The 20,436-nt window shown below is 36.6% G+C and overlaps 1 protein-coding gene across 1 annotated transcript in view; it reads right to left on the bottom strand.

Moving 5' to 3' along the window:
• The window catches only part of ACVR2A (activin A receptor type 2A), a 77,083-nt gene that overhangs the window by 32,311 nt on the left and 24,336 nt on the right, over nt 1–20,436 (bottom strand). Inside the window, exons 2-3 of the mRNA XM_009285256.1 lie at nt 2,674–2,881; nt 250–359 (exon numbers count right to left, since the gene is read on the bottom strand). Of these exons, the coding sequence (XP_009283531.1) occupies nt 250–359; nt 2,674–2,881 (318 nt within the window). The remainder of the gene's footprint in view (nt 1–249; nt 360–2,673; nt 2,882–20,436) is intronic.

Here is a 20,436-nt window from a genome sequence, read left to right as displayed (position 1 = left end):
GCTGGAGTATCTTTTATCAATTTAAATTACTTCTAGTACAGAGACCTTTCAAAATTGAAGAAATGAACTGGCAATTTTCTAGGCTCTTTATGTGAACACACACAGCACTATCATCTGGGAATCAGAAACCTCTGGCAGGAAAAACTGACCGCAACATTTTGAAAAGTCTTATCTCCTGAACATGCACAATACTAAATATTTCTGAACTCTGCTAAGCAGTTCCTTCATAAATGTGTTAGACTAACTTACGTTGCGTGACCTCCATTTCTGGAAAATAGAAAAAACGTTCATTACACATGTTGCCTTCACAACAACAGAAAAACACTTCAGGGCTGTCTTTCTTCTCTATGCAATCATTCCTATAAAAGATAATAATAATTAAAAAAAAAAGCTTATTAAGGTTTTGTTGTTGTTGTTCAAGAAAAAAAACATATGCTCATATTTAAAGCGAGGTTCATTAAATCATCCAGGATAACATACTACCCAAATTAAGAGTTGACTCTGAAGAAACAAATTAAAAAGTTTTGTTCATTATTTTATATTGCAATGAAATACCATTAATAATAAAACTGAACAGCACATTTTTGCTATTTTTGAGACAAAGTTAAAGAAAACCACCAACAGGATGCATTTCAAAGCTGACAAAAATACCGAAGAACAGTTCACGATCTAGATTTAAACAGGACAAACAAATGATCAAATGGCTAGTGTTTAACCATAATCTCACAGTACAGGGTTGCATGGGTTGGAGATAAGTGGGAAGGAGAATTTTTAAATTTTATTGTATTTTTAGGAAAAAAGATAAAATTTCTGCAATTTCCCCTGCTTACATTATGGTCATGGACAGGGCTTATTTCACTCAATGAATTAACCGCAGGAAAGGAGTTCTATTAACAAATAAGCTGAAACTATTCAAGTCAGGAAAGAAAAAAAAAAGGAGTCATGCAGGAGACAACATGACAGCAGAAAGAGAAGAATTTGAAGGTTCTGCAGAAATAGTTGAGGATTTTAAATACAGCTGAAGATTGTCAAAGGAGTTTTGGGTTTATCTTCAAAAATGATATAGAACTAGCTATTACAATTACACTGTACTGTAACTTCCATAAACCATTTATTCTTTGGTGTTCTTAATCTGCTGTTGTTTGTGGAGTTCATCACACCGTAACTCCCTGTTTAGTAAACCACTCTTCACTCCCAGAGATAAGATTTTGTTTAATGGATATTTTAGTCAAACACGGCAGCGTGCATTCTTACGACAAGTTACAGTTAATGAGGACTTAGAGCCAGACAAACTTTTACTCAGTTTTCAACTATTTCCTTAATATCCTTCCTGCATTTTACTTCTTTTTCCAATTTCTTCTCTTTGGCTCAAGGGAGAATTTAATACCAATTTTTTTAGACTGTTCAAAGATACATGTGTAACTAGAGGGATAACAGTGCTATAGAACCCAATTCTATTTCCAAATTGAAAAATTTTATTTCCGTCCTAGAAGTTTAACATTTAGCAGAAATAAACTTAGTTCAGAAATTGTAAATACCCCCACTTCTCCTGCAAAGCTACAACTAAGAACGGATTAAAAAAAGAAAAACAACAAAAAACAAACAACAACAAAACCCCGAAGTACTTTCCCATCCTGAGTGACTTACAGTTACTAGGTACTAGTAGCAACAAATAAGATTTCTTTAAAAACATCCTTCGCCTTCTAGCATAGCCGAATTTCAATCGTGCTGTGCAAGCAAGCTTGCAGATGCTTTGCTGCTTCTCCGAGATCAGAACTACTGTTCAACTTAGCTTTAAACTGTCATTTAGTGTGTGGGGAAACTTTATTTGGTAGAAGTGACTATAATGATTTCTTCTACTCATTCAATATTTAAGAAACACAAAAGGAAAATTTTCTAAAACACTTAAATGTTCATTAAAATGTATTTAGAAATTATTTTTATTATGCATTTATTTTCTTAATTCTCTCTTTTCCAAACAATAACTGTTTTGGTCAAATAAAACTTAGCACAGTACTTCAAAGAACTGTAATACCATTTCTTAAGAGAGTCGTGATCTTTATTCAGCCAATATCTAACAAAACCCAAGTCCTGCTGTTACTGCTCACGGGTACTTGCTAGACCATCTGTTATAAAAAAAATGACTGGAATTTTAGAACATTCGATGTTTCTTAGAGCTGCCACTGAGGTGAGCTTTTTAATACATCGGCAAAGTACTTCCACGTTTAATTAAAGCGCAGACACAATGTGCTGACTTTCCTACTCCAAAGACTGTGGAAAAGTGAACTATGGAATTTTGCATTCTGGTTTCAACAACTGTATTTGCATTGTTTGGCAATAACAAGTCATTAGAAAATATATTATTAATGGCCTAAAAAAGAATAAATTAAATACCTGGGTTTTATTATATAGTAAGTAAATAAGAGAAGGTAAAACATGCTATTCTGCAAACAAGACAAAGTACTTAGATGAAGTCAGGTCCCTAAATACAGTTATGCGAGCAAAAATAAAAAGCATGTGTATGCATGTCTAAAAACAAGGTAACTATTCATAGACTACTGTATTATCATTTGTCTCGAGTACTGTTTGCAAAGGGGAGGTTGTGTAAGTTATGGACAGGCAGAATAGTTTAAAATTACAAATAAATTTAAAATTTACAGGAAACTCACTCACCTGTCATAACAATTGATGTCATCTAGCCAGCAACCTTGCTTCACAATTTCAATTGATCCAGAAATATTCTTCCATGTAGCAAAACAGTGTCGTCTTTTATCTTTATCACCATAACAAGGTTCAATACCACTGCGATTTGTTTTATCTTTTTCCCAATTAGCATTGTAGTAGATACACTCTTGTGTTTCTGATCTGCCAAGTATGGCACCTTTTAGGAATGAAAAGTAAATCACAATTAAACGGCATTCTGAAGGAGGAGACATATGAACTGTCAAAACCAGGATGTACTAAAATATCATACACCACTTGCATCAATATACCCTCTCCCCTCCTTTTTTTTTTTTTTAAATAAAGAAAGAAAACATTTAAAGTTCTAAAGCATTCCAAGTGTTGAAACATAAACCAAAGATCTTCTGTTAAGTCAAACAGTGACTTGGATAACAAAGATTTGAAGAAATAAAGAACAAGTTATGGTAATACTTTTCCCTGAATAGCAATAGCAGAGAAAATTTAAAATACTGAACAGTAAAGATTTAGTTATAATATTAGGCAAACAAGAAGTTTTAGCTAGTAGAATTAGCTAGTAGAATTTACCAAAAGGCATTTTTGTCTCACGTTGTTACTCGTGCCAAAAAAAAGCAGTTTGTACATGTTAGAAACCTAAACCCAACTAATAAATTGAGTTTTAAACCATCAACATCTTTTCCCGCAGCTTTCATCTGCGACATAGCTTCTTAACACAAAGCACTGAAGTATAAGACACGCTATGCTACAAGAGTGTATTTTATGTCATTCTGTTTTGCCAAGTGAGCAACTGGAATTGAGACCACTAGGTGTGAGGCAACGGTTCCTAGTCTTCAAGGGCAGCGCTGGTTTTTTGCTGTGTGGTCCCACACAGTCAATCAGCTGCAACATCGAAGACCTCAGGTCTTTGTCATAACTCAATAACCAAGTGCTTCCACTCTCAGAAGGCCCAGGGGCACACCTCCCCTTCCCACAGTGGGTGCCCAACATACGCAGTGGGATCAGCCACAATGGCTGATGTGCAGGCTTCAGGCAATAAACGCCAAGTGGTGTTTGGAGGCCAAAGCACTGATGCAGTCTGTATTAAACGTGCTGGTGGACCGTAACGGACTAGTAGACTGGCTTAAGCTATCCTGATAGCATGTGTTTTTTTTTTTTTTGGTCATCCCAATGTTCTTAAAAGTAAGAGTTTCTGAACTTTTGACTTTGTGTCTTTTAAATAACAAATGTAATTGATTCATCAATGCCTACTGACAACCTACAGCAAAAAACCAGCAGATATTAAGACTGAGACACCTCTAAGTGGAGCTAACTTCATAGTTTTAACGTGATATGAATGACCAATCTGGTTTCTGCAAAGGTAAAGCGTTGTTAGGATGCAAAACCATTAACAAAATACTGGAAGTAAGTAATAACTGGCTTTTACTTCTGGTTTTATCTTGTCAAATACTGCCAAGAGCATGTCATTAATCTTCATCATTTAACATGTATTAAAAACATGGAAAAACAAGAGGGGGAGAAAGAAGAGCTAAAGAGTCAGAGGACTCGCTTCAAAACTGAGGAAGGGTCACAGGAGGATGACAAAACACGTTTATGTTGCCTGTGCACCCATCTGATATTTTCAAGAGAGACAGGTACATTAGACATCATGCTGAAGATCAGATTTAAACCGAAAAGGTCTTCCATAGCAGTCCGTTTCATACGTATTTATTTGTATCACTCATTACCTCCTTTATTCATGTGTATTCACAGTAATTTTGATACAGTAGCTATTGCCTTGTAGCCATACCCATACTTCTCATTCTCCTACACCAGGGTATAACAAGCAGAGCAGCTATAACCCTGACTTCTTTTCTGGGATGAAATCTTTGTCACCCAGGCACTCTACCCAACAGCAGTAGGAGGTGGGGGTCAGGGGTGACTGGTACACTGGTAGAGGCTTCCATCACATAACACCTCCTCAAACACACACAACTGACAGTAAGGTAATTTTTCTCAGTAAACAGACCCGACTGTACAGGGACAAAAAGTTGCACCTCTGAGGGTGATGAGAATTATTTCAAACTGAAAACTGCTGCAGCCTTCTTAAGTGCAGCACAGGATGTCAGAGTCGAGCACAGCGCTGACCATACTGGGCATCCCACAGTACCACCTTCAGAAACTTCTGACTTTGACGCATTCCCAAAATAGGCAGAGGATGCTACTTATGTTTTTTGGGAAAGAGCCTGGATGTTCAATGGGAGAAATGCACCAGCCAGCTGGTAACACTGTGAGATGCAGCATGTTAACTATTATATTCTTTGTGCTGCGATGGCCTGACCTTTACAACTCCCAGCTATGGCAAGAAACAGATGAGGCAACAGATTGAACAATTTGGTTCTGTCAGTGCAATAAAGCAGAAGTCCTAGATTTATCTCATACGTGCCATTCCCTTTCTTCTGCTGCCAAGCCTGGCTTTGAAGGACCATAGACAAGCTGATTTTGATAAAATTCAGAAACTACGGTAAAATTAACTTTGCACAAATACTCGCCTTACACACGTCTCCTCCATAGTCAGGTTTTCTTATTCATTAATGCTTTGAATCAGTTCAACCTATCCAACTGGCCAGCAATCACACTGTTGGTTTAGTGACTTTGGATCTGACTGGAACATCTCACCGTAATACCTTCTCTAGTGGCTAAGTGGACATTTGCAATAGCTCTGGCCAGACTAAACTGATGTATAGACATACCAGGACAATCTTGGCTTAATCTTCCGAAGTAGAAAAGCGGGAACACTGTGGAAGCAAGGGAAGAAGAGAAGGGGAACTACACAAAGAAGGCAGCCCTGAGCCCACTGCACAAAGGAAGCATCTGCTTATAACTAGCTCTGCCACCCCTTCCACAGGAATCAAACTCTTAGAGGACAAGGGCAGCTGGCATTTACGACAAAAGCAAGTTTATTTGGGTCCCAGTTTAGGCATAGTATGTCTGTAACGAAACTCCTATACCCATTTTGAGTGCTGACAAATTGTTTTCATATGAAATTGTCAGGTCCTCGGGAAATCTATTATTGAATCTCAAAAGGCAAAATGCTGCTGTTGAAAGAAGCCATCAGCAAAGCACCAGCAGTACCCTATGGACGGAACTTAAAGTCTGAAAGCTTCTGAGAGGAAAACACATTGAAAAAGCAAAGAATATTCAAGTATATAATAGAGTTTAGTTTCGGCATGTTAAGACAGATAACATTTAATTTATGCTGTTATCATATTGCAGTTAGTGTGCTGCTGTATCACTATACATTTGCGTTCATCCACAACAGCTGCACTAAGAAAAGAAAACCAACATTTGCTAGTGAACTTCTGAACTGCTGTTAATACAGGATACACTGTAATTGTTAGCAGTACAGAAAGCAATTTTATTAGAGTGTGTATGTGCAGTCTGGAAAACCTCACCTTAGTAGGAATCTGAAGGACTGGCTACCATTTTTTCAAGCAGAAAGACTACGTGAATGCCTGAAAAAAAAAATTCTATCTGGTTTCTTTAATTAAAAAAAGGGGCAAACAATGAAATTATGCATAGCTAATAAGAAGGACTATACTAACATAGCCCTAATTTAGAAAGGGATTACTGGAAAAAGATACTGGAGGAAACAGGAATTCTCTATTACACATACCGCTATATTATACCCAGAGGGGAAAAAAAAAAAAAAGAGATACCAGCTTCTGGGAGTTTTTCATCTAGCTTTATTTAGTAAACCTGTAAACTGTATTGGTCTGTTATGCAGGAATGGTTTCATGACAGTTTTAATAAAAAGTCTGATATGTGATCATGATCTTCTCCCTCGTTTCCTGAGAAGACTTCAAAACAGACACCACCCCACCCCGTGTCCTACTCCTGTCCCCAAATACTGTTTTTGCAGCATACTTGGTTGGTTGGTGACACCACGTAAAGACACAGAGGCTTCTAGTCAAAGGGAGGATGAACCTCTGATTCCTTGCCCATTCATGAAATCTAGCAAGATTTTTAAGCTGAAGTCATGAAAACTCTTGAAAAGGCTACAAAGATTAGTTTGATGGAGCCGAGATCTAAAACATCAGCATGGAAAAAAAAAACCAAACACCTGTCTTCTGAAAGCCAGTCTATGTATGTAGATTGCTCTGATGGGCGCTCCCAATGCATACCTAACACATCCTTAACTAGAAGGGAACTAAAAATAAAATTTCAAACTTATTTCTGCATGTCTTCCAGCACTAGACAGAACTACAGACTTCTTTTCCATCTAGTATGTTTCTGAGATTTAACTTACTCAAGCCTGAGATGCAAATGACAACACTGAAGTCTGGAAAGAGTAATCATAGCTGCAGTTCATGGCTGCACAACCTACCCAGACAAGTCCATTACACTGTTCTTGAACTTGATTTTATCGTAGGCACTAGTGACAGTATAGTCATGGTAAGGATTTATATGCAGGAATACTCATGTGATAGAAAAAGACATTTTTTTCTTGCTGTTTCCTAGAAAACCTAGTATATAAGGGAATAAAAGGGTGAAGTTCAGTCTGGCAGCTACCTATACTTACTGTAGAAAGGTTACTTAAATTGTATTATGTTTGAGATTAATTTGAACTCACTCTGAGCACTGAGATCCACAAACACAGAAGGAACGGAGTAGTTTATTAGAATAAACTAGTTGAGCAGAATGGCCTGAAGCACCACAGGGACTGGACATTTTGAGTTGCTTAGCAGACAGAACAGCCCATTAGCCTAAAGGATCTGAATTGTAATGCGCTGTTGTAGGGGAACAAGAAAAGGACAGAAAATGTAGCATAGATAGAAATAACACCTTGAAAAAAACTTCAGTTACTGTACAGGTATGTTTTTCAAGTACTTGTCTATATATATTATTCTATTTGTTTCCACAGTGATCTCATATACACTTTCTAGACCCACAAATATATATCTAAGAACAGACTACAAATACACACTAAAAAGGCCCAGCTTTGATGTTTCCGCAAGCAGGAAGCAGGTTTTTATCATTCTGTATTTTTTCTGATAACACCCAGAGGAATACTTCTCAAAGGAAAAATAAAGAGGTTATTTTCAACCTAATAAAGCAAACTGAGTTACAACAGAAAGGACCTATTCTGTCCTCCTTACACATACCAGTATGTCCCAAAACATATTTTGTTGATCTTTAGACAAGTATTAGTCCTATTATCAATGCTCGCAGGTCAAACAAGGACTGTACCTCATAAACTCAGCCAAAGTACATTCATTAAATACAAACACAACAGCAATTAACTTAAGCAATGCAAGAATCAGGAAAAAGATAAACAAGACAGCAAAGTAAGAAATCACCTGAACTGCTGTCACACTGCCTTATACAGAAGATTCTAGTCTTTTCAGACTAGAATTTCTCATTATCATTCTCCTTTTCAGCATGTTCCACCAAGCCTGCATTGTAGTTAATCAAAAAGTCACAGGGGAGGAATGGAGAAATGCCACCAAAGCGCTGCACCTCTGCACAAGTCTGCAAGACTTAAGATCTTTTAAGAGGCTAAAAGGTTAATCTTAAAAATTGACCTGATGTTCTAGAAGGCTTGTTTCTTTTCCCAAAATAAAATTTAAAAATAAAAAATAAGTTAGTTTCCAACTCAACATGGGTCTTACAGTAAACTTGGAAGTTTTAGTGTAGCTTTTTGTATAACGATAGCTATACTAAACTTCAGTTCTCCAGGATTATAGTATGATTGCTGGGGGTGTGTGGAAATATCAGGAAGCCTGTATTTGCTTAGATATCTCATCGTATACTTTGAAAATATTTCAATTTTTTTTGCAGTTCACACCTTGCCAAAATGGAAAACTTTTACGGATGAGCCTGCCCTGGAAGTATGAAATTGTTTAGCTGAGATGAACACTTCTGAAAAAGAGCTTTCCAGAGGAAGAATCCAATGCTGAAAAACTGAAGAATGATCTACCTAATGGCACTACACTAAGTCCTAAGAGCACAGGTTCCTAAATATGGAAACTATGGAGGATGATGTCATCTACAAATAAGAAATGAGAGAGAGAGAGAGAGAGAGAGAGAGAGAGAGAGAGAGAGAGAGAGAGAGAGAGAGAATATGAATATATATCACTCCACTACTATACTGTTAAAAAATTCCTTGCAACCCCTTGTTTGCTAGATGGACGGCAACAAGAAAACAAACACTTTTCTACTAGAAATGTGTCTTCTGGATTTACAGATACCAGTACAGAAGATAATTAAAAAAAAAAGAAAACAGTCAGCTGCTATAACCACTTGATGTTGTTATTTTTCATATATCTCTCTCTGTATATATCTTGGTTTTATTTAAAAAAAAAATTATAGTGAGTGTGAACATAGATTCTACTCAGCGTAGACAATATATTGAACCATTCATCTGCTTCTGAAGTTAGGCAGCTCAAAAAACTGTTAGGTATCACTCCTAGATCCAAGAGAGCTGCTAAAAAAAGAATCAGGCAATACATATATTTTACTTTGGAAACAAATGATCACACAGCATGCATGGTATTTGATCTCTCTTTTTGTCACAGATCCAAAGGCTGGTGCTCTGGCAACGGAAGGTAGAGCTGGACCATTCATTAGCTTTTTTGTGACACTAAACAGCCAGTGCACAATGCATCAAGTCTTTCTGAGGTGAGCTACAGAATTAATACATACTTGAAGAACTCTGTACACGGCTTGAGTAGATCACCGTTTCTCTTCAGGGTGCAAGCAGTGGGCCAAAACACTCTGACATTCTTAATCTCATCAACACTTCATTTTTACAGTTAAGTTCCACTTAATATTTAAAGGCACTGCAATATTGTAGTTCTAATAAGAGAGATTTGGCAGACTTGGGTATCGTGCAACTTATATAATTTTTTGAACAGAAACACCACTTCAGACTAAAAAAAATACTATCCATACATGACCTGCAACACATGACCTGCAACACAAAATTAGACACAATCAAACGGAAGAACTAGGATTTTGGAATCCATAGAATTTTTTGAATCATGCTGAACATCCAAGATAGAAGAAACTCTCTACCTGTGAATCCTTATGCAGAAGTGGCCGCTTGACCTTTCGAAGTTCAAGCTTCAGTAGCTAGCCACGTTGAAGAAACCTGTGCATCTATAAAACTGTGAGCTCAGTCTGATGATTTCTCCAGAATAATATTTAATAAAAAATTTAATAGCCTCTCTTAATTTAAACAAAGAGCTACAGTTTTCAGAGACCTGAGATTTCTAGAAACAGTGGTGGCAGAACTAATGGAATGCACCTTTAAAGGGTGAGGCCACAATTCAAGGAAAAGGATGCAAGTAAAGATGAGGAACCTCTTAGTTCGACTGTTAATTTGAGAGACTCCACGGTACCATCCAAAGCCAAGTCTCCATCTGAGCGGTTAAAGAAGATGGGATTAAGGGGGCAATCGTGATACGTGGAGTACTCAGAAAGAGGCCACTGCAGGAGGCATAACAGAGGCATCTCAATCTCACTGAACTCTTGCTCAAGGAAAGAAGCTGAAATTACTTTTGCAATACGTGTTCCTCCCTGCAGTCCCCCCAAGCATTTTGTCCTATTCTTAGAAGAAATTAATAATGTCATAATAGGACTTTGTAGAGGACTTCCATTTTCTGCCTTGTGCTTCCGAATATCTTAAGACTGGATTTAAGGAAGTGGAAAAAAAACAAACCTCCGGTGTCCAAGTTTTCCAAAATCATTTCAGAGCAAAGCATGTGGCAGAAAATGGAGAAAAAGGGTCAGGTGACATCTATGTTCTTTAGGTATAAATTAAGGTGCCAGTAATAGTACAACCAGTATCTATAGCATCAGCTGGCTAGCTCTGAAATAAAGATTGTCATCCTCTGGGAATCTCTGGAAATTTAAAGTTAAGATAAGTGCTATTTTTCACACTTCTTGACTTCAAGGGAACACACTAAAACACAGGCTGATGTTTTCAAGTTCAAACATGCCATTCCTGTCACTGCAAAGTGTGAGCAGCACAAACCAGAAAAACTCTCATCTACTGTCTAATGATTTTGTAGGGGAAAAAAAGGCTTGAAAGATTCTGTAAATTGTTTAGTTTTTTGAAGCACAGCCTTGGGACTACACTCACCTCATACATGCTGGCAGCTTTTATAGACGTTACGGGTCAAACGTTCCCTCCCCAACACAACAGAGAAGGTATTACAAGATGATAAAAATCTACCACAAGTAACACAGGGCTCAACACTCACCAGAAAAGTTTAAATTCTACAAGATTCAGAGGTTGAAAAAAACAGACCAGGGCCAAACAGGCACTAATGCTAGAAATACAGACAGTTTCCAATTAGGATTACCCTCCTCTCCCCAGCAAAAAACCCCAAGCACAAACAAACAAACAAAATCAATCACTATAAAAAATAATCACAGTAGCTGACCTCAAAGGAAAGCCGTTTCAAGTCAGCCAAGATTTAAGAGGAAGCGAGAAAAAGGGACATGGCACAGATGAAAGGGACCACGCTTGCCTTAACGGGTCCCTTCCCCACCACTCCCCCCCCCAAGAATACCTGCCCTCAATACTGTATGCAGGTTTGAACGTATAAATAAAACTCAAATAAAAACTCAATTCAGTTTTTGAGATTAAAATCTTGGAAACTGGGGTTCTGCTGTACCCTGACTATCTAGGTGGTATCATCTACAACTGTCTCCGGATGAAGCTCAGGTAAGGCAGCTGCTCGTGAAGTAGCTAGGGATGCCTTCCCATTGCACACATGCAAGTAACACCATTTCCACACAGAGTCTTAGAATGGTGTTATTAAAATAAAAAAGTAAGGCACTCACTGGTAGGCATACTCCCAGACTAAAGCCTAAATAAACCACCTAAGGATATCAAAACTAGATTAGGAAGATATGAATCGTTTTGAAGGATGACTATCATGCTGGTGGTGGCAACTAGCAGAATTTCTATTTTGAGGCCTGACAGCAAGTTTCCCAGCAATGATCTCAGATACCTGTCATAGCTGTTCATCTGATTTGTGAGTCCCAAAGCAAGTGGAATCCTGCAGTGCTTGGCTGCCACTGCACGTGCTGCAGCACACCAATATGAGAAGTCTCAGTGTAGGCTCCTTTTGTTGTAAAGGCCTGCACATCCATTCAAAGCCTCTACACCAGCATTCATCTAATGCAGAGGGCGGCTCAGGAGATAACATTTGGCTTTTCATCATACCCTCCTCTACCATGCTAGATTTTCCAAAGATAAAATAGGGGCTACAGAGAATTCTAACTACGTGCTAGATTTTCCAAAGATAAAATAGGGGCCACAGAGAATTCTAACTACAAAAAAAAGATTTACCTTTAAATAAATGGTATCTTGACAGCTTAGAGACAGAAGCAAACTTCCTCCCTCTCTACAGACTGCATTGAATAATCTAAATTCTCCATACAGCAAGAGGGAATCAGTCTGCAGATAGCTGTAAAAAAAAGTGGGGACTTCTCAGGGACGGCATCCTGCCTCTAGTGCCAATGCCCAATGGTTTCAGTCCGCTGCCCACCTCAGTCAGAGCAATACCTCAATAACACCCAGCTGTGAATCTCTATGGTATTTCTGATCAAAATGATCCTTTCTCGGGGTTGGTACTTGTAGAAGTTCTTCTCTGAGCTACGAAGAACTTCTAGTTCTAGAACTACGTAGTTTGTAAGAACTTCCTAACCATGAACTATGAAACATTTTTAAGAACTTCCTAAAATGAAAGTTTGAAATTCCTGCAACCTCATGGAGATAGGAAATTCTAACATATGAACCTCTTAATGAAAAAGCATTAAAAAAAAGCTTCACAGCAATTCTAAGTTTGAAATTCCTGCAACCTCATGGAGATGGGAAATTCTAACATATGAACCACTTAATAAAAAAGCATTAAAAAAAAAAGCTTCACAGCAATTCTATGTCTTTAAATTTCCTTACCTGATTAGACTGTAAGACAGACAAGATCAGTAAATGAAATTTTTTCCACCACTTTTCCTACACTGTTTATTTCATGCATCTTCCAGAATCCTGTTGAATACGATCAGCATCAACATTTCACCAGTATATATAATGAGAAATAAGGAGTGTCTCCTCTTCCCTGCAAGGAGAATCCCTTCTGACCCCTCAACAAATGTGCACAGAAGAGCTAAGTCAGGCTAATTAAAAAAAATTATTATACCTTTCACCTTCCAAATCTGTCAAGTTCAATTCAAATTTTTTAAACAGTTTGACTGCAAAGAAAACAGAACCACACACCAAGTCAAACAAAAACACAGTCAAGACATCTACGAGGCAAGCATCCAACTTCACATTTGATGTTTCCTCCATGTGATGCATCCTACCCCCCCTTCTTTTTCTGTCTTTCAGGACCTTATATAACTATTTAAAAGACAACAGGACCAGTGTGATTGTGTCTTAAACTCAAATCTCAAACAAGTCTCTCTGTGGGTGTTGTGTCCCACTCAGTGCTATTGCAAGCAAAAAAACTACACAGTTATCCTTCATATGCTGATCAAGCTTCTTATTTAAGTTAAAATTCTTTTGCCATCACTATACTTCACTTTTGTCTGTGGTTACAACCAAGATCCCAACCTAAAGACACTTACAACTAATTTTCACCTTTTTTTTTTTTTTTTAAAGCATCAGCTATATTCTTTTGCTTAAAACTGGCCCAGAAAACTTATAAACTGCTAAGCTATTTGTCTGGCCTGGCTCAGCCAGCAGCTGACTGGCAGTACCTAGCTGGCTGGCTGATGAGCACACATACACTGACCAGTGGATGCAGACAAGCTACAGCTGCCCATGTCCAGATGGCAGCTAAGCAGTATGAAAGACAGGTTCCAGATTTGTGTGAACAGAGGGAGGAATTATCTTGGACATGCAGGCAGGCAGAGTAACATGGTGGGGAAAAGGCAGGATCCAGCTTTGAAAAATTCAAGCCTTTAAAGGTTCACCCATTCAGCTGAGCTGGAAACCCTTCTTTACCCTTCCCTTATTTTAACTCTCCAACATATGTATGGAGAATCATAAAGTTTAGCTTCAGTCTTGATTCCACATAGTCAATGATCCAGGGGCTTTTTTGTATTTTCATTCTCCTTTTCATTCACAACATTCACATTCACAACAGTAGGCCTTTCCAAGTTCATCTTTCTTACACAGGTTGGCCAGAACTACATACAGTGCTTAAGACATTTCCAAAGACTTGGCTGGTATCAATACTGTTTTTGTTTGCTAGGAAATACTCCTTCAGAAGCATTTTAGGATCACATGCGTCACAGCCAAATCACATTAGTAGCTCATGGTACCTGTTATAATGCAAGACCACATGTTTGAAATACATTTTTAAGTTGTAGCACAATCAAAAAAGCAGACTCTGCTCTACAGCCTCACAAACAGCTGAACTGGCACAAACAAGGGGAAGTAATTCCTTCCTTCAGCCACTAAACTTAAATAAATGTCAGACTGCAGCATTACACATCTGAGTAAATACCCATCACCGTAAAAATGCTAATATATGTGACTGCTGAACGCTCTTCCTAAAGCAAAAAAATCTGCATAACCTCAAACTTTGCTGTATCTGTTTAATTCTATTTCTACTGTCCAGTCCTATTTATATACAATTCCAAACCTTCTCTACATTGAAAGAATTTTAGAATTTGTGTCTTTATGTTCTGAAATCGATACTGATTTTATTAAAAAAATCTAGCAAAACTGCCTCTCTACCTCTAGTTGTCACTTGAAATGGATTTTCTATTTGTCCCCTCTCAGGCTGCCTTATTTTGCTCGCTGTATGAGACTGTAAATCCGAAGATAACGTAAAAATTCCCATTCACATAGCTTGAAATAACCTGTATTTTTATGGATAAAAACACTGTTGATAGGGCAAGCACATACACTTCTTGCTTTCAAGCTGCTAAGTCAACTCTGTCTCAAGCTCCAAACAAAACAACACAGGCAGTTCCAGCTACACAAAACCTCAACTGTCAACTGCAACACTCATCTTCAACAAAGATGATCTGGGTACTGACCGAGATTTATGATTCGAGTACCAAGATTTTTTTGTTTGAAGTACCTAATTCTGGACCTATTTTCTAGAGAAGATCAGGGAAATCCAGAGTCCAACTATCTTACGGAGTCTTCATTAAGTAAACATTTTCACCATATGTAATGCTCACAATTTAAATTCTCTTATTACTTATAACCCCCATCATCACCTTCCCATGCTCTAAAGATACTACACAAAGTGAGCTTTCCCTCAGGAAGTGAGAACTGACAGAACTTCACAAGGAATCATTATTATGCCAGTTTTTATGTAGAATAACTTCTGATATAAGTGACCGGTAAACTGTCAAAAACTTCAAGTACTGAAGATTCACAGTAAGATGAAAAAAGCAGTGGAACAACAAAGCAATTTCCTAATGCACCTCAATATTAGTCTATTTTTCTCCATTTTTTTTAATCTTTATGGATACGCATGAAGCAGATTTTGCTATCCACTGGTCATTTTTTGATATTAACAACTGTATCCAGAAAAGCAATATCAACAACTAGAAGAACAAATCCAAAAAGAAGTATTTCAAAACCAGAAGGAGGTTATTAAAGTCAGGATACTACATACTGAAACTTAACTCATTATTTCATATTTGTCATCAAAGCTTTAAGAATAACTGCCTAGAAAAGGGAACAATTTAAAAGTACTTTCATAAAACTCTTAACGGTGTTCTAGAGCGTAACTCTGTAGTAGTGACTTTAAGAATATGCTACATATTGGACAACCAGCACATTTATTGTCATTTGAAAAGTTAAATGCAGCAACTGCTGCAACAGCTGTCTTAAATAAATGAGCACTGATCTAACATGAGAATCAAATCAATACTAAAGTAACCCAAGATAGTGGCTCTTATTTCTCTTGCCTGCCTACAAGCACTTACAAATAGTCTACATTTTCAATGTTCAGTGTTTTTCTTAAGAAAAAAAAGCCTTTTCTGAGGCTGTTTGATGTTCAGTATGAAGCAAGGCAAACAGACATTTGAAAACAGAGCTCAATGATACATTAACTCTAATAAGTACTACAACAGTTTCTTGTGTACAAAAAGGTAACTATGCACATACTTGTAAAGTTTGGCCCTCAAAGTAGCAAAAGAAATATTAATCTCTCCAGAAAGTCTCCTCAAAAGAAACTGTGAAGTGGATGAAAATTGCTGTTATTCTTCCACCAGAAAAATGCTTCTGAATTGCTGTAATTTAACCTATACACTGGAAAATTTAGAAGAACAGTACAGAATCAGCCCTCTTTTCTCTTATTAGAGTGACTACCAGTTCAATTCTAGTAATCTGTAAATCATCTCCCTATTCCCTAAAATGCACAAATAAAAATATATTAAAAAAATATACCAACATCAAGTAATTTAGAAAAAATCCAGCTAAGGAAAAAAAGACCAAAATATTCTTATTTATGGTTATGTATGAATAACAAAAAGTTGATGTCAATCTACAATGTCTCAAAAAAAAAAGTACAAAGTACTTTTTAGAAACTCAAGTTTATTGCTGGAATTATCTCCAAGTATGAGGATACTGAAGGCATGTTTTAAAGGCTTTAAACACCTAAACATTTAATAACTAATGTATCAAATTAAATTCTCATTTAAGAACCATGCACATACACTTAGTAAACCTGAAGTCCACAGGACCATGCTTCACTGTATGGTTGTTATGAAAAATATTCAAAACCACACTAAAGACTTACTGCTACTGGACTTTTTTTTTTTAGCAAATCACATGTTTAGTAACACATGATCAAGCTGAATTTTGGTACTACATAACCCTGATTGTATAGCCCACATCTGACATAGTACAATAATCCTAAACTATTTAAAGACATTTATAGCATGCAAATCAATGAAAAAATTGCCTTAAAGTGTTCAATTAAGCCAGTTTTGCTTCATTTAACTTTGCAAGAAAGTCTTAAAAATCCACTTGTTACAAAATGTTGTATAAAATTTTTAGTGTTAACCTTTTGATATGCTAATTCAAAGTATTAAGATAATTTACCAGAATTTTATTAAGAAATTACCCTCAGGAAGCCCAGGTCTATATAAGGGAGCCCTACACAGTTCTCAACTACTTAAGTATCTAAATTAAGAATGGCAACTCCGGTTCAGCCGGTACATCAATTACATACCGGGTAATGCTTTCAAAACAGGGGGAATCCAGATTTGCTGTGAGATTTGTATTCACATATTTTCATTAATTTTCCCCTGATAGCTATGTCAACATTTAGACAAGATTATAGATCTCCATAATGACAACCATGCCCTAATATGAAAATATTAAATTTTGTTACAGAATTAAATAATAATGTTAAGGGTTAAGGATTGGAAAAAAAATCAGGTAATGGCAAAGTACAGCACAACTCATGGCCTCCTATAATGGATTTATTATGAGAGCTACATATTATTTAACTTATTATCTAGTTAATTCCATCCATTTCGCACAACTCATGGCCTCCTATAATGGATTTATTATGAGAGCTACATATTATTTAACTTATTATCTAGTTAATTCTCCATCCATTTTGTATACTTGATGAGTACATGGAGTCATGTTCCCAGACTTGGCTTTAAGACACCACTGTCATCTCGAAGCTACAAACATTTCATAGACAACTCTAACCAGACTTACATAAAGCACTCAGTGGCAGTAACAACAAAAGTTATAATAGAAAATAAACCCCATCTACTTTAATATTTAATGGAACTACCCAAAATGTTTTACTGACTGACCATCAAATAGTTTTAGTATTAGAAGGATCCCCTTCACTTAAAACTTCCCCATAAAGTTCTGAAATCAGTCATATACAATCTTCAATTGACAAATAAGCAAATGAACAGAAAATCTGATTATTCCAAATCTCCAAAAATCATTCCAGTTGTACTTGGTGCACACAAGTGAGGAAATTATCATCTCCCAAAGCAGTGAAAGTTTTAATACCAAGACAAGGATTTGAGAAACTCACTGCTTTCAAATCTTTTGCTGTCCCATATAGTGGGCACATACCAGTCCCTGATAAATTTTACTCTCTTCAGGTACTATACGTGTCACTGCTGCGTTTGACCCCTTTGCACGGCTTGAAGCAGTCCTGTTCAATCGCCCTGAGTTGCAAGGGTGGTGGTCAGGAAGAAAAATCTTGGTTTAGTAGAATGAAACAGATACTAACAGATCACTAATATCAGACCTGACAGAAATACAGATGACCGCAGCAAGGAGATCAAAGAAGCCACCACCTATCTTTATACGTATATCCAACAGGAGGGAAAAAACACACTTAGATGATACTTAGTATCTTTCTATATAAACATACATTAAAAAAAAAAATCTTTCTGGCATTCAAGAAAAGAAGATGATAAATGTAATACAACAAGTTTTAATCAAGATCAAAGCTGTAGGACAATGCAGACAGTCAGTCTAGACTGCTTTACTTCTGAAAGCCTAAGCATATAAAGCAACATCTGCAAAGAACATTAATCACATTTAGTCTACAATCTTATCACCTCCTAAGCAAACAGAAACAACTTTTACTTAAAAATCATATGCTTATATATGACAAGCATTTTAAATTATCTTTAAATTAGATATTTATGACTGATTACAAAGCTATTATATTGACTTTGAAACATGCTAAGGTAGTTTTAAATACACTTGCTTATTTCCCTGAATAAAGGATTTGGGGACGTACAGGACAGAAGAAAGCACCGGTAAGGAAACCTACTCAACAGCAACAGAATTATTCTTGCACTGCTGGTATAAAATGGGAATTCTCTAAATACTGAATTCAGTTCCAGTTTGTTCTTCTTCATTTAAGACCATAACTCAGCAGGCAGCAATGAAGTGTAAGATGTTTTCTATACACAGTTTTCTTAAACCAGCTTTGGGAAATTACTTGAAAATATAAATAATCAGCTTCCTTTTGATCCCCCCCCCCAAAAAAAAAATTTATCTTGCTCCTACAATTTTAAGGGGAATTAAAATTTGTAGAAGTGGTACATATATACATATAGAATATTTATGTGATTTAATACATATCCTTTAATACAAACATAACCTATTCCTTGTGTACATTTGTTTTTTCTGCTTATGTTCTGGTCTGTTCTCACTTACAGTTTTACATACTCACTAGCAATCATTTAATTTCCTTTAATAAAAGTGTCTTGCATTAAAGTTTTCCCTTCTGCCAAAATTTTCATATGATCTACCCTTCAACAAGAGCCTGAGAGAGACATACCCACAAAAAAAATCCATCATCTTATAAACCTGAGGCAACAGCTGTGAAAATTTACATTTTAAACACACAGGAGCAAAGAACTGCAACTGGTAACTTCTGCATCAAGCTCACAACTTTTTAAACAACGCCACATCCCACAGGAAATCTAATGAAATGCAGCAGCCAATTCAAAATTTATGATTCTTATTCAGTGTTAAATTTCTCCATTAAAAATGGACACTGTACATAATCTCATCTTCATCAGGATTCACTGAAAATACTGATTTTTAATATTTATACTGTCTAACACCTTTAAGGTGAGAAATCTCTTCTCATTGTAGATAACTGTCAGTTATCTGTAGGTAACAGTCATCACGCTGTTTCTTGAACTAAATTGATTGAGATTTCTTAGCTCCTCAATAACACAAGATTTGTAGACAAAAAGATTATTCTTGAAGGTCTTTTTTCTGAATCCTTCCCAATTTGTCGACTTCACTTTTGAAGTCGAAGCTTCAAAACAGACATTTTTCAGCAATAACCTCACCAATGCCACAGTAATTCTATCTCGCACTAAAGCAGCCAACATTTCATTGAAGTGAATATGGCAAGCACCTGTGTTTTATTCTTCTTGCACATGCAGAAGCAGTAGCATCCTAAAGCTCTGCAGTATTTCTGTACTGCTGTAGTTCATTTGCCTATGATCTATTTAAAGAATTACTTATCTTTAGTCCTACTGACAACAGGGTTGGTTTTCTTTTAACACTAACTTAACCTCCTAAAAAAGGCGGTTTAACAAAGGGATTTTCTGCACACCTTTTGAGACTCCTACACCTGTGGAAAACAAGAGTACTCTGCAAAAGATCCTAAGATACTACAGTTTAAGTTCATCACTTCCTCGGGAAGAGGAGACAGAGTTAGCAGGAGAGTTCTGCAAAGCTGCCAGGGCAGCAGGCTGGTGGCAAAAAGCATCAAACAAAAGCAGATTAGACTGGCATATGCAATGAGTGTACAAGAATAAATAACAAAATAACACCATGTTTTAGAACTGGGCCACCTCATAGTGCCACACCAAGGCAATCTATTTTCTGGCCAATTGTTCAATTTGCTTATCTGGTATATTCCACCACAATATTACAAGTTTTTTAAAAAAAAAGTATTTAACTAGGGTAGGAAATTTTAAAGTACTGAAAGATGATGCAGAGACCCTCAGAGCTTGGCTATTTATCTTCAAAAACATGGGATTGGTTTTGGCTGCAAAAGTTTTTACTGTGTTTAATTTTAATTAGGCAAATTTGATAGAGTAAGTAAAACTAGACAGACTACTTTTGGTTTGTACCTAGCAAACAAATTTCTATCATACTGCAGCTATATAAACTTCAATTTTTATTATCTGGCCTTTTTTTTTTTTAACGTCAGAATGAATATATGGCTAAAACACTAATATATATCCCCAGGAATCTTAAGA

The sequence above is a fragment of the Aptenodytes forsteri genome, unplaced genomic scaffold, assembly GCF_000699145.1.
Source record: "Aptenodytes forsteri isolate BGI_AS27 unplaced genomic scaffold, ASM69914v1 Scaffold380, whole genome shotgun sequence".
Lineage (NCBI taxonomy): Eukaryota > Metazoa > Chordata > Aves > Sphenisciformes > Spheniscidae > Aptenodytes > Aptenodytes forsteri.
Note: the sequence above shows the minus strand (reverse complement) of the source record. Positions and strands in the feature narration are given on the sequence as shown.